Source organism: Dendrobates tinctorius, unplaced genomic scaffold, assembly GCF_039654945.1.
Source record: "Dendrobates tinctorius isolate UK_male_01 unplaced genomic scaffold, ASM3965494v1 ptg000028l, whole genome shotgun sequence".
Classification (NCBI taxonomy): domain Eukaryota; kingdom Metazoa; phylum Chordata; class Amphibia; order Anura; family Dendrobatidae; genus Dendrobates; species Dendrobates tinctorius.
Window position 1 is genome coordinate 56,250,119 of NW_027361696.1, and position 12,660 is coordinate 56,262,778.

Below are 12,660 nucleotides of genomic sequence, written 5' to 3' on the forward strand. Positions count from 1 at the left end.
ATGCAGCTGCGGCACAGAACAGCTGATTATCGGGAGCACTCCAGTTATTCGGGTTCCCGATGCAGCTTATTCGGTAAGTGCTATGGCTTGACGAATAAGAAAGGAGCTGAAGATATTCACTCATCTCTATTGTTAGCCACTTGAATTTAACTGAGCGCTACTAGTAAAAGTTATATGTAAATGGATATGTAAGGAAATGGTGTTTAACTATTTAATGACTCCATTGCAAGAGCCAACTAATCTTCAATTAGCAAATTAAAGAATATAATCATGAAAAGACATAAAAAAACTTTAAAAAAATTACAAACCTTTTTTTCTCTTCAGGGTGAAGTATATAACGACTCCGATGATGATAAGTACGATAAGTATGCCAATTACAATTCCAGCTATCGCATCAAAATTCAGTTCTGCGGACAAACCCCCCAAACATATGTATTATTTAATAATTTTTTTTTAGCGATATGGCAATATTAATTTTTTTGCCCTGGCCACAAGAGCAATCTTGACATACTGTCATTTCCTTTTTACTGCAGCTCACTTATCAACTTTACTTTTCTGTGTAGACAGGGACAGGGTCTGCAGAGGACAGGGGATTTAATGCTCAGTTCTACTGCAGTTCAAGAGGCAGTAGTGGTAGCTATTTTCGTGTCATTTTTCAATCAATTGAACCCCATTAATTTCAGCTGATCTAAAGCTCCTACATAATGCTCTACAGTTTGTACAGCTAATACAGGGGATGTACACTGAACCTGTCCATCTTGGTGCTACAGTGCAGAATGTGAGGTCATTATTGTCCAGGACGCTGTTGCCTTCACTAGCTCTCATGTATCAGTCTAGCTTCATTTCTGTGTTAATTTCTCTTTCTACAGCCCATGAGGAATCTCAACATAACTGTAGAAAAAAAAGAAGATGTGGACTGCAGATCTATATATTATTATACTCTGATCTACTGAAACTAAAATTTTTCAATAAATGAACACAATGGATTTCTTTGATCTCTTCTACTGTGTGCTGACAGACACTGATTCTGTTGCATTAGTGATGTTCCCATCCCTCTCCTTGCAGAACATATCATGGGTGCTCTGCTTTCTGTCTACTCTCATGCACAACCTAGGTGATCTTTCCATTATCCGTTTGCAAATTGCCTTGCATATGCCTTTGCCCCTATTTACAGCCTTTGTAATCTGTCATCTCTAAAGATATTTCAATCCGGATTCAATGTTCTTCTAAACGCTCTGGTACTATTACTAGCACTGATAGAAAGGAGAGAAGCAGGAGAAAAAGCCAATATAGTCAAAGAGCAGTGTGCTTTAGAATCTATGCAGCAGGAAAACCAGCTAGATGAAGGAGTTGTACAGATTTTACAGCAGTAAATTGTTTTGAATTTATGGAATAAGCATTAATCTTTATCCATGGATTAAAATTCACTTACCCTGAGATTTCACATTGAGGGTGAAATAGAAGTCTTGGTCACCCATAATATTTTTCACTTTACATAAATAGTTTCCACAATCCATTTTAGTCACCCGTAAGATCTGGAGACTGGAAAAATGATCATTAGTGGTCACTATGAATTTCTCATTATTGTTTATCTGAATGAAGTCGACTTCATAAAACCAAGAGAAATTAGCACGGAGGACCTGAAGAAAAGAGCAATTTTGTGACCGGCGTTCTGGCTGTAAATTCAATGTCAGGACGGCAGTTTTTCCTTCTATTACATCTATTTCTGAATTCGTATCATGCTGTGGGCACTGGGGAGGTTCTGGTGGTGAAGACACAGAAAATATATGTTTAATAAGTAGATATCTTGTGGATCACACAAAAGATGGACAAGAGATATACAGTACATTTTACGTCCTGCTTTTCTTCCACTGAAAAAGTTTTCTTATTGTGTATATGGGTGGGGTTTCACTTTATAGCTAGCCTTAAATGGGTATTCTCAAGTTTTGAAAATTATCCCCTATCCTTGAGTCTACTGTAGATGGTGATCTGACTCCAGTGGTTCTCAGCGATCCAGATAACAGAGGGTCCAAAGAGCCCCGGTTGAACGTAACGGAGGTCCATCTTGCGCACAACTGCTCCATTCATTCTAATTGGAGTGCTGAAGATTGTGTGAGTGCAACACTAGGCAAAATCTGGCACTCCCATTAATAATAAACGACCAACATTCCATACACATGGGAACACATCAGAACCCAAGTTCTTGGGATCCCAGGAGGCCACTTTGGATTCCAAGTGATCAGAAAGTGGATAAGGGATAACTTTCAAACTTCAGATTACCCCTTTAATGTAAACCAGATATAAGCAGGAGCAGGAAAAACACAAATGAGGATAAAGTTACAGAACTTTTTATGACAATGGCCCAAAATGGTGCCACTTTTTCCAATAGTTATTCTACTCTACTTTTTACAATAGTTATTATAATGATATCGATTTACAATCAAAATGGTTTTATGGAGCACATAGATCTGAAGATATGTTGAGTCCAGTCAATGAGAAATATTGATTTCTTACCCAATATTAATATACAGCTTGAGTTTCTTCCCAGTTGGGTGCCGAAACAGGTGAAATTGGATCCTTGGGTAATTTTTGTCCCAGTCAGGTATACTTTGTCTGACAATGTCACAAATGTAGTCGCATTATAGAAAATTGTCACATTTGCTGCAGGGTTTCCTCCTGGCCAAGAACAGCCAACGGTTCCCTCCCCGGTATCGTTTTGGGCAGTACAGAGAATGTTGCCATTTGGATACCCTTTAAGACAAAATATTATTATATCTAATTCTATTAATTATGTTTTGATAGAGCTCTGGGAAACAAGATGTTGCACCTTTTATGTACCGCTTATGCACATTTAACTATTTTTTAAAAAATGTGTAATCAGAAAATGCACTATTGTTTAAATTAGGGTTTTGCGTAAAATGTTTTTTTTAGCCATTTTTGGGATTTTTTTTGCAGATCACAAACTGTATTAAAAATAAAAAAGAAAACTTGCAGATTTCACACTGACCACTAGGCTAACTCTATCCTTTATATTGAAGTATCTAAGGAGCATGTGCAGAATGGAAGAAGAATAGGTGGAGCCATTTCAGCGCCTATTGTGATTGGGGAATTCTGTGTTATCTGCTTCATATAGAGGTGTTACCTGTCATTGTAATCCTTCCTCTGTTGATAGGAAGTTTGCTGAAAACTCTTCAGGAAAGACTAGGAGGATGAATCCAAAATTGTTTAAGTGGCCAATGTGGAAATTGCAAGATTAACCATTGTGTTTCAAAAATACAATGGATAAATTGTGGCAATTTTTTAAAAAATATGAAAAAAAATCCCTGATTAAAACAATAGGTACATTCCTAATAACACATTTCATTTCCATCTTATGTATTTCCATAGAACCGCAAAAAAACAACAAAATTGAAAAGTTGATCTGTGTTTTCATACAAATATCATAAGATTTGAATATCTTTTTTTAGGATTCTTATCTGTCCCATTATGTCCTGGTTCCTTTTTGTTCAATTTCTTGCTGTTAATTATTAATCTAAGTAGGCAAATGATGTCCATTAGTGTTCTTCTATGCTCAGTTGTCTTGCTATATAACTTTTTACCTTTCAGATCTTCTTAATTTCCAACCATGACTGTTGAGTGATTGACAATCTTTAGGTTCTTGCATTTTGCACTGATCTTGAATTCTTGGGTTTGCTCTTCCAGCCCATTTTCACTCAAAATATGCTCAGATTTAGTCTCTTTTCACATTGTGCCATCCCAACATAAATCTCACAGGGTAAGGAGGAAACAACTTCAAGGATAGTCCTGACGCTGTCAGGAGACCGGTTTGAAGAAAAGTTTAATTGAAACAGTACATTTTGGAATTGATCTAACTCCATCAGGTACCTGATGAAGGAGTTAGATGAACTCCGAAGTGCATTTATTTCAATAAAACCTTTCTTTATCAGGTACCTGATGAAGGAGTTAGATGAACTCCAAAATGCATTGTTTCAATAAAACCTTTCTTCATCAGGTACCTGATGAAGGAGTTAGATCATCTCCAAAACATGTTGTTTCAATAAAACCTTTCTTCATCAGGTACATGATGAAGGAGTTAGATCAACTACGAAACACTCTTATTTCAATAAAACCATTCTTCATCAGGTACCTGATGAAGAAGTTAGATAAACTCTGAAATGTGTTGTTTCAATAAAACCTTTCTTCGTCAGGTACCTGATGGAGTAAGATTAACTCCGAAATGCGTTGTTTCAATAAAACCTTTCTTCATCAGGTACATGAAGAAGGAGTAAGATCAACTCTGAAATGCGTTCTTTTAATAAAACCTTTCTTCATCAGTACCTGATGAAGGAGTTAGATCAACTCGAAAACCCATTATTTCAATAAAACCTTTATTCATCAAGTACCTGATGAAGGAGTTAGATGAACTCCGAAAAGTGTTGTTTCAATAAAAAGTTTTCGGACACCTCATGTACTGGCAGTGCCTGGACTTTCCCCAAGTGTTTATTCTTACTCTGTGGTAGTTCATCATTTCTGGTACTAGTCTGAGTCTAGGAATCAGCGGCCAGAGTTGTTTACAGCTGATTTACTCATATCCTCCTACCCTCTCAAGTGTTGTGCCTGATCTGCACAACCTAATCAGGTGAGCAACGTACGATCATTCCTCGAACTTTCAGATCTACTAATCCACACTGTGACATCGGCGGCCGTGCCCGCCGATGCCCCTTCAGCGGCGGTGCCCGCCGCAGCGTCCCCTCACCTGCGCCCTCCTGTCCACGCGCACTTCCGCTCTGGTCTCCGCTCTGCTGCGGGTAACCGCGCCGGCCTTAGGCCGCGCACGCGCGTTCCCCCTCTCCCTTCTGCTAGTAGGGGGCGTCGCTGAGGGGCGGGTCTGTAGGACGTACTTCCGGGTTCTGGATATATCAGGCGTCCGCTCTATTCTGAGGGCGCCTGGTGATTGTGTGTGACTTCCTGCACTCATCGGCCCATACCTACTCTAGTGAATCCTGCCTATCCTTTTGCTGTTTTCCCCTGTGTGCTCTGTGCCCTGCTCCACGTCCTTCTGTCTGTCTCTGCCCTGTTCCCCCTCTCCGATCCTCCTCCTGTGGACTCCTGGCCAGTATTTTCCGCTATCCCATCCTGCTATCCTTGTTCTGCCTGCCTGTCCATCGAGCCGTCCCTCCTGGCACCGGCTGTCGCGGTTCTGCCCCCTGCGGTCCTGCCCCTAACGATCCCTGTACAGGGGTCGGTCTTCACCAGGTGCGCTCGGCCCAGGGGCTCCTGATCCACGACCCAGAGGGTCCACTCTTGGACATATTAGACCAGAATTGTCACAGTATCACCAGGCCATGGATCCCGCCGGTGCCGCGGCCGCTACACAAAAGGAATTACTTTTCCTTCGAGAAAATCAGACCCGGATAATGTCCATTATGAAGTCTATGGACACCCGGCTATCCGCCCTGCAGACCTCAGACCCCGGGCACGCCCCCCTCCTGGTCAGCCTCCAGCAGGAGCTCGCGCAGCAGCGCGACGCTCAATCCCACATCTTAAGTTACATGGCATCCGTGGATGATCGATTGCTTGCTCTGCAATCCTCTGCAGCCGCAGCAACTTCCCCCCGAGACGTAGTCTCTGCCCCGTCTCCCCGTCTGGGTAAACCCCCCAGGTACAGCGGAGACCCTAAGTTATGCCGGGGTTTTCTGAATCAATGCAGGCTACACTTTGAGCTAGCCCCCCTTCAGTATCCTACTGACCGCGCCAAGGTGGCGTTCATTGTGTCCCATCTCGAGGGTGAGGCCCTGTCCTGGGTGAATCCCTTGTGGGAGAGGGATGACCCCGTAGTGTCAAGCATTCAGACTTTCTTGGAAACCTTTCGCAAGGTATTCGATGAACCGGGTCGCTTAGCATCCACCACGGAGGCCCTTTTTAACCTCCGCCAGGGTTCCCTTACAGTGGGGCAATACGCCATCCGCTTTCGGACCCTCTCTTCAGAGTTGGGGTGGAACAATGAGGCTCTTGTGGGAGCCTTTTGGAGAGGCCTCTCCAGTAAGATCAAGGATGAGCTTGCCGGGCGAGACACTCCCACCACTCTGGAGGACCTTATTTCGCTGGCCACTCGTATTGATCTACGCTTTCAGGAGCGCGCTCGAGAGGCGGTCGGAGAGAGAAGGTCCTTTAGGCTGTACCAGGCTCCTGTCCCTCGTTTCCCTGCATCTCCTGTTAGTACCGCTCCTGAGCCAATGCAGATTGATCGTGTCAGACTGTCCGAGCAGCGGCGCAGGGAGAGGATGACCAAGGGACTCTGCCTGTACTGCGGAGGTGCCAACCATTTTGTGCGTTCTTGTCCGGAGAAGCCAGAGAGGTCGGGAAATGCCTCCACCTAGGTCAGGTAAGAGAGGACCCCCTAGGTGATCAAAATTCCTCTCTCCCCCTTACCCTTTCAGCTTTGATAATTGCAGGTCGGGAGCGTGGATCTGTGGAGGCGTATGTGGACTCGGGTGCTGCTGGTAATTTCATCCGCCAGGAGGAGGTTGATAAACTCCGGATCCCGGTGAATGTATTGAGGAACCCTCGCGCTATTTCCTCCGTTGATGGTAAACCTTTACCCGGACTCATCACCACGGTTACCGTCGAAGTAGACCTTCAAATCGGAGCACTCCACCTCGAGAGGATAGCCTTTTATGTCCTGCCACAACTAGCCCATGCTGTTCTTCTAGGGCTACCCTGGCTCAGACGGCACGAGCCGGTGATTGACTGGCGCTCTGGGGAAGTTCTCCGTTGGGGGCACTCCTGCCAGGAGCACTGCCTACAGGCTCTCACTCGTCCCCGTCCATGCTCGAAGCCTGCCGACCTTCCGGGCCTTTCCGCACCCTATCACACGTATGCTGATGTGTTCAGCAAAAAGGAGGCGGACTCCTTACCACCTCATCGCTCCTATGACTGCCCTATCGACCTGGTCCCCGGAGCCACCCCTCCCAGAGGGAGAACTTATCCTCTATCCCCAGCAGAGACCACGGCTATGACGGAATACATACAGGAGAATCTGGCCAAGGGGTTCATCCGGAAATCCTCGTCCCCTGCGGGCGCAGGTTTCTTCTTCGTTCGGAAGAAAGATGGGTCCCTGCGACCCTGTATTGATTACCGGGGCCTGAACAACATCACTGTTAAAAACCGGTACCCGCTCCCGCTGATTCCAGAACTCTTCGACCGGCTGAGGGGGGCCAGGATCTTCACGAAGTTGGATCTGCGGGGAGCTTACAACTTAATCCGAATCCGAGCGGGGGACGAGTGGAAGACGGCCTTCAATACTCGGGACGGCCATTATGAATACTTGGTCATGCCGTTCGGTCTCTGCAATGCTCCGGCGGTGTTTCAGGAATTCGTAAATGAGGTATTCCGGGACCTACTCTATTCCTGCGTGGTGGTGTATTTGGATGATATCCTCGTTTTCTCGGCCGATCTCTCCTCCCATCGGAGAAGTGTACGCATGGTCCTGCAGCGCCTTCGAGAAAATCGTCTTTACGCCAAGATTGAGAAGTGCCTCTTCGAGCAAACAGCGTTACCTTTCTTGGGATATATCATCACGGATTCCGGCCTAAAGATGGATCCGGAGAAGCTGTCCGCGGTACTCCAGTGGCCTCGTCCAGTTGGCATAAAGGCCATCCAGCGTTTCCTCGGCTTCGCTAACTATTACCGACAGTTTGTACCTCACTTTTCTACAGTCACCAAGCCCATCACGGTCCTGACCCGTAAGGGGACGAAGTCTAACGACTGGTCTTCCGAAGCCGAGGACGCCTTCCTTGCCCTGAAACGCTCTTTTGCCTCTGCTCCGATCCTACACCGCCCAGTGGCCAGTAGGCCCTTCATCCTGGAAGTTGATGCCTCCTCCACTGGAGCTGGGGCGGTCCTTTCCCAACAGGCTCCATCCATTCTCCAAATCCTTTTCCCCTGCGGAGTGCAACTACTCCATTGGGGACCGGGAATTGTTGGCCATTAAGATGGCGCTGGAGGAATGGCGATATCTGCTCGAAGGGGCAGTGCATCCCTTTACTATCTTCACGGACCACAAGAACTTGGCCTACCTGCAATCTGCCCAGAGACTCAACTCCAGACAAGCCAGGTGGGCCCTGTATTTTTCCCGTTTTGAGTTTAAGCTCCACTTCCGGCCCGGCAGTAAGAACATCAAAGCTGATGCGCTTTCCAGGTCCTTGCAGCCACCTGAAAAGGAGGAGGATCCATCATATATTATCGAGCCGGCTAAAGTTATCTCCGTGGCCCCTGTGAGATTCTCTACTCTTCCGCCTGGCAAGACCTTCGTTCCTTTGAACAAACGTCTGGAAGTGCTGCGCTGGGGGCATTCCTCCAAGGTTGCTGGGCACGTTGGGATTAAGAAGACCCTTTTGCTTCTCTCCCGGTATTACTGGTGGCCCTCTCTCCACCAGGACGCAAAGGACTTTGTAGCCTCCTGCAGGACCTGTGCTCAGAACAAGGTTCCAAGGACTCTGCCCTCCGGTCTCCTTCATCCGTTGCCTGTGCCAGAGGCCCCTTGGCAGCAAATCGCAATGGATTTCGTGACTGATCTGCCTCGCTCTGCTGGATGTACTACCATCTTAGTCGTCGCAGACCGCTTCTCCAAGATGGCCCACTTCATTCCCTTGTCTGGACTGCCATCTGCTCCGAAGTTGGCCGAGATCTTTATCCACCAGGTTTTCAGGCTGCATGGTCTTCCTCTACGAATTGTGACCGATCGAGGGGTCCAGTTTACCTCCCGATTTTGGAGGGCTCTCTGTCGGCTCCTGGGCACGTCTCTCGACTTCTCCTCAGCATATCATCCGCAAACCAATGGCCAAGTGGAACGGATTAACCAAATTTTGACTACCTACTTACGCCACTTTTCTAACGCCCATCTGGATAATTGGGTCTCACTCCTACCTTGGGCAGAATTCGCTCATAATAATCATCCCAGCGAATCAACGTCCAAGACGCCGTTCTTTGTGGTAACTGGGCTAAATCCTGGGGTTCCGTTGCCCTTTTCCGCATCGTCTGGAGTTCCTGCAGCAGATACTCTCGCCAAGGAATTTTCGCAAATTTGGAGGGAGACCAGGGAGGCGCTCGAGGTAGCCAGCATCCGAATTAAGAAACACGCAGACAAGAGACGAAGGGATCTACCCCCATACCATCCCGGGGACAAAGTCTGGCTTTCTACCAAACATATCCGCCTAAAAGTCCCTGCTTACAAGTTAAGTCCTCGATACATCGGGCCTTTTGAAGTACTTGGGCGCATTAACGAAGTAGCCTACAAATTGAGGTTGCCGGCATCGCTCCGGGTCCCTAACGCCTTCCATGTCTCGCTCCTTAAACCTGTAGTTTTGAATCGGTTCCAACCAACCTCCATGTTCCCTCCTTCGCCAATTTGTTCGGACGATGTCTTTGAAGTAAAGGACATTTTGGCCATGAAAAGGGTCAAGGGTAAAACTCTTTTTCTTATCGACTGGAAGGGTTTTGGTCCAGAGGAGAGGTCCTGGGAGCCCCGAGAGAATGTCGATGCCCCCCTTATCATGAAAAGATTTCTGACCAACCTCAGAAGGGGAGGACATATGGGGGGGGGTACTGTGACATCGGCGGCCGTGCCCGCCGATGCCCCTTCAGCGGCGGTGCCCGCCGCAGCGTCCCCTCACCTGCGCCCTCCTGTCCACGCGCACTTCCGCTCTGGTCTCCGCTCTGCTGCGGGTAACCGTGCCGGCCTTAGGCCGCGCACGCGCGTTCCCCCGCTCTCTTCTGCTAGTAGGGGGCGTCGCTGAGGGGCGGGTCTGTAGGACGTACTTCCGGGTTCTGGATATATCAGGCGTCCGCTCTATTCTGAGGGCGCCTGGTGATTGTGACTTCCTGCACTCATCGGCCCATACCTACTCTAGTGAATCCTGCCTATCCTTTTGCTGTTTTCCCCTGTGTGCTCTGTGCCCTGCTCCACGTCCTTCTGTCTGTCTCTGCCCTGTTCCCCATCTCCGATCCTCCTCCTGTGGACTCCTGGCCAGTATTTTCCGCTATCCCATCCTGCTATCCTTGTTCTGCCTGCCTGTCCATCGAGCCGTCCCTCCTGGCACCGGCTGTCGCGGTTCTGCCCCCTGCGGTCCTGCCCCTAACGATCCCTGTACAGGGGTCAGTCTTCACCAGGTGCGCTCGGCCCAGGGGCTCCTGATCCACGACCCAGAGGGTCCACTCTTGGACGTATTAGACCAGAATTGTCACACACACAAGAAGAGCTTTTCTTTTCTCTTTTTCTTTAAACAGAAATCTGAGACATCAACATTATTTGGAATTTGGTACTGGAAGCCTCAACCGACTGTGCAATTCCATACAACAAAAAAAATGTAAACTCTGACTTCTAGAAACCTGATCACAAGCAAAAGAGAAATCCAGTCGTCAGGTCAAATTAGCAAAATAGTGTCAATTTTATTAATATATATTAAAAAATTGCACAGACAAAGGAGCATACAGTAGGGCTGGAAGATGAAACATAGCTATTGTAACCACATGCAGGAGGCCCAGGGTGGGTCTGTCAGAGATAGGTATGCATAATCATTATATTAGTAGAAGTATAACACATCACTCCTCAAAACATGCACAATGGCAGACATTTTAAAGGGCACCCAAAACAGGTATACATGCCAGCAAAAAAGCCTAACCATATTCACACAATGGGCTCATAGCGCAAATAGCGCACCATAGTAATTAGACTATATATAAATACCTGATAGAGAGTGAAGCAACCTTGCCAGACAGTACCACCCGCCCCGACGCACGTTTTGGCGTACCTTTATCAAGTCCCTTGATAAAGGTACGCCGAAACGCGCGTAGTTTCTCATCAATGTTGAGAGAAGAGGATGAGAATCTTGTCAAGACATGTCCCCAAGTAAGTGTAAGCAGGTGCAGGAATGCAGTAATGCAGGGATTGTGGAAAAAAGCTGTATAACAACATTATTTAATTTTTAACAAAAGAGATGAAAATGATCTCCTTGCAGGGAGTTAATAATCAATAAACAAGAATCAAGGGAAGTAAAGGGTTAATGAGACAGTCTGATATTTGAACGGCATTTATCATAGTCTTCTCTGGTCCTCATTAACATACAGTCAGATGGGAGTTGGAGTATCGGCAACGGCCGGAGTGGTGTCCTCAGATGCATCTCAACACATCACAGTCCAGCTTCTGGCGGCAACAGGCCGTCACTGGTTTTGCCCGCTGAGCCCCTAGTCCATAAATCTGTGCAGCCGAAGTGGGGATCGCTGCAGGAGTCTCTGTTCATCACGGGTGCTGCTGTGCGTCTATCAGCAATGGGGAACGCACCTCAGGATCCTGCACCTGGCCCCCCCTGCTCCTCCGTACGAGCACTGCACTCTGCTCAGCCAGACACACGGAGCTCTGCACACACACTGTCTCACTGGAGCGTCCGTGCAAGTTCTGCCGGGGTATGACTCCGCGCTGCCTCTCTCACTGCGGAGCACGCCACACACCTACATCCGCTCTCACTGTCGGAGGGAAACTGAAAGCTCTTTCCCGTTCTTCCTGCTCACTGCCCGGCTTAGCCATGCCCCTCTTCCTGAGTCATGGAACCTGTCAGGTTCCCCATTCTTTCCCCCGGCAACACTGGACGCAGCCTCGACAGTTTCAGACCCAGCATGACGCAGGTACCCGCAGCTTCGTCTTCCTCCTTACACTCCCGCCCTCCTTTAACTCGCCATTCAAATGGCAAGAGTTCCTTCATCAGGCGTTCACACTCTTCCATTTCTTGAATAATTCGTTGCCAAATAAACTGGTCTTGTTCATAACAAGTGGGAGGTATTCCAGCTGTCATCCTCTCCATACAGCGTAGTTCAGGTTGAGTGGTAGAAGACGGGAGCAGAGCTTGATCCAATGAATCGGCTGTCTCTGGGGTTTCAGGCCTATGCACTTCCCTGGGACTGGCGGGCGGTGGACTATCCAAGTCTGAGAACGAGTCGAGTGTCTCTTCATCATCACAGTCAATAACCGTTGGGATGAAAGTGGTGTCTGGCACTCTCTCTCCTTCAGGACCCTGTGACAGACAAGGACACATCATGCTGCGTTGGACTATTCGGGTAGGCGCTTTTTCCTCCTGTTCGGGTTGAACTTCATACACTAGCCCATCAGACCCAAGTCGGCATTTCACTTGATAAGGGGTTTTCTCCCTTCAATGCTTCAACTTCCCCCCGAGGCCTCTTGTCTTGAATCAACACTCAATCTCCTGCCTTTAGAGCCGTCCCTCGAATAGGCATTGTTTCATGGTGTTGGAGTTCTCGGAACTTAGTCTGCACCAACCGGTGAAGAGTCTGTAGTCGATGTCGATGTTCTCAGACCAAGGAAGACATCCCTGTCCGTGGGTAGTCTTCTTCCGGATCCAACTATAGCTCTGTAATTTCCTGTCCCTTTCACCCGAATAGCAGGGTATACGGAGTGTATCAATTCAGCCACGTACTCAGGCCACCGTATTTTCCGATCTTCCTCCAATGTTCAGAGCATCTGAATCAGCGTCCGATTGAAGCGTTCAAAGGCTCCATTCCCCTGAGGATGATAGGGCGTCGTCCTTGACTTCTCAATCCGGTACAATGTAACTCCTCCATCACTCCACCATGGAAGCAAGCGCCTTG

General features: G+C 47.6%; 1 protein-coding gene across 1 annotated transcript in view; it reads right to left on the reverse strand.

Moving 5' to 3' along the window:
- The window catches only part of LOC141085419 (cell adhesion molecule CEACAM1-like), a 53,851-nt gene that overhangs the window by 13,173 nt on the left and 28,018 nt on the right, over nt 1-12,660 (reverse strand). Inside the window, exons 4-6 of the mRNA XM_073570772.1 lie at nt 2,515-2,751; nt 1,433-1,762; nt 309-407 (exon numbers count right to left, since the gene is read on the reverse strand). Coding sequence (XP_073426873.1) covers nt 309-407; nt 1,433-1,762; nt 2,515-2,751 — 666 coding nt within the window. The remainder of the gene's footprint in view (nt 1-308; nt 408-1,432; nt 1,763-2,514; nt 2,752-12,660) is intronic.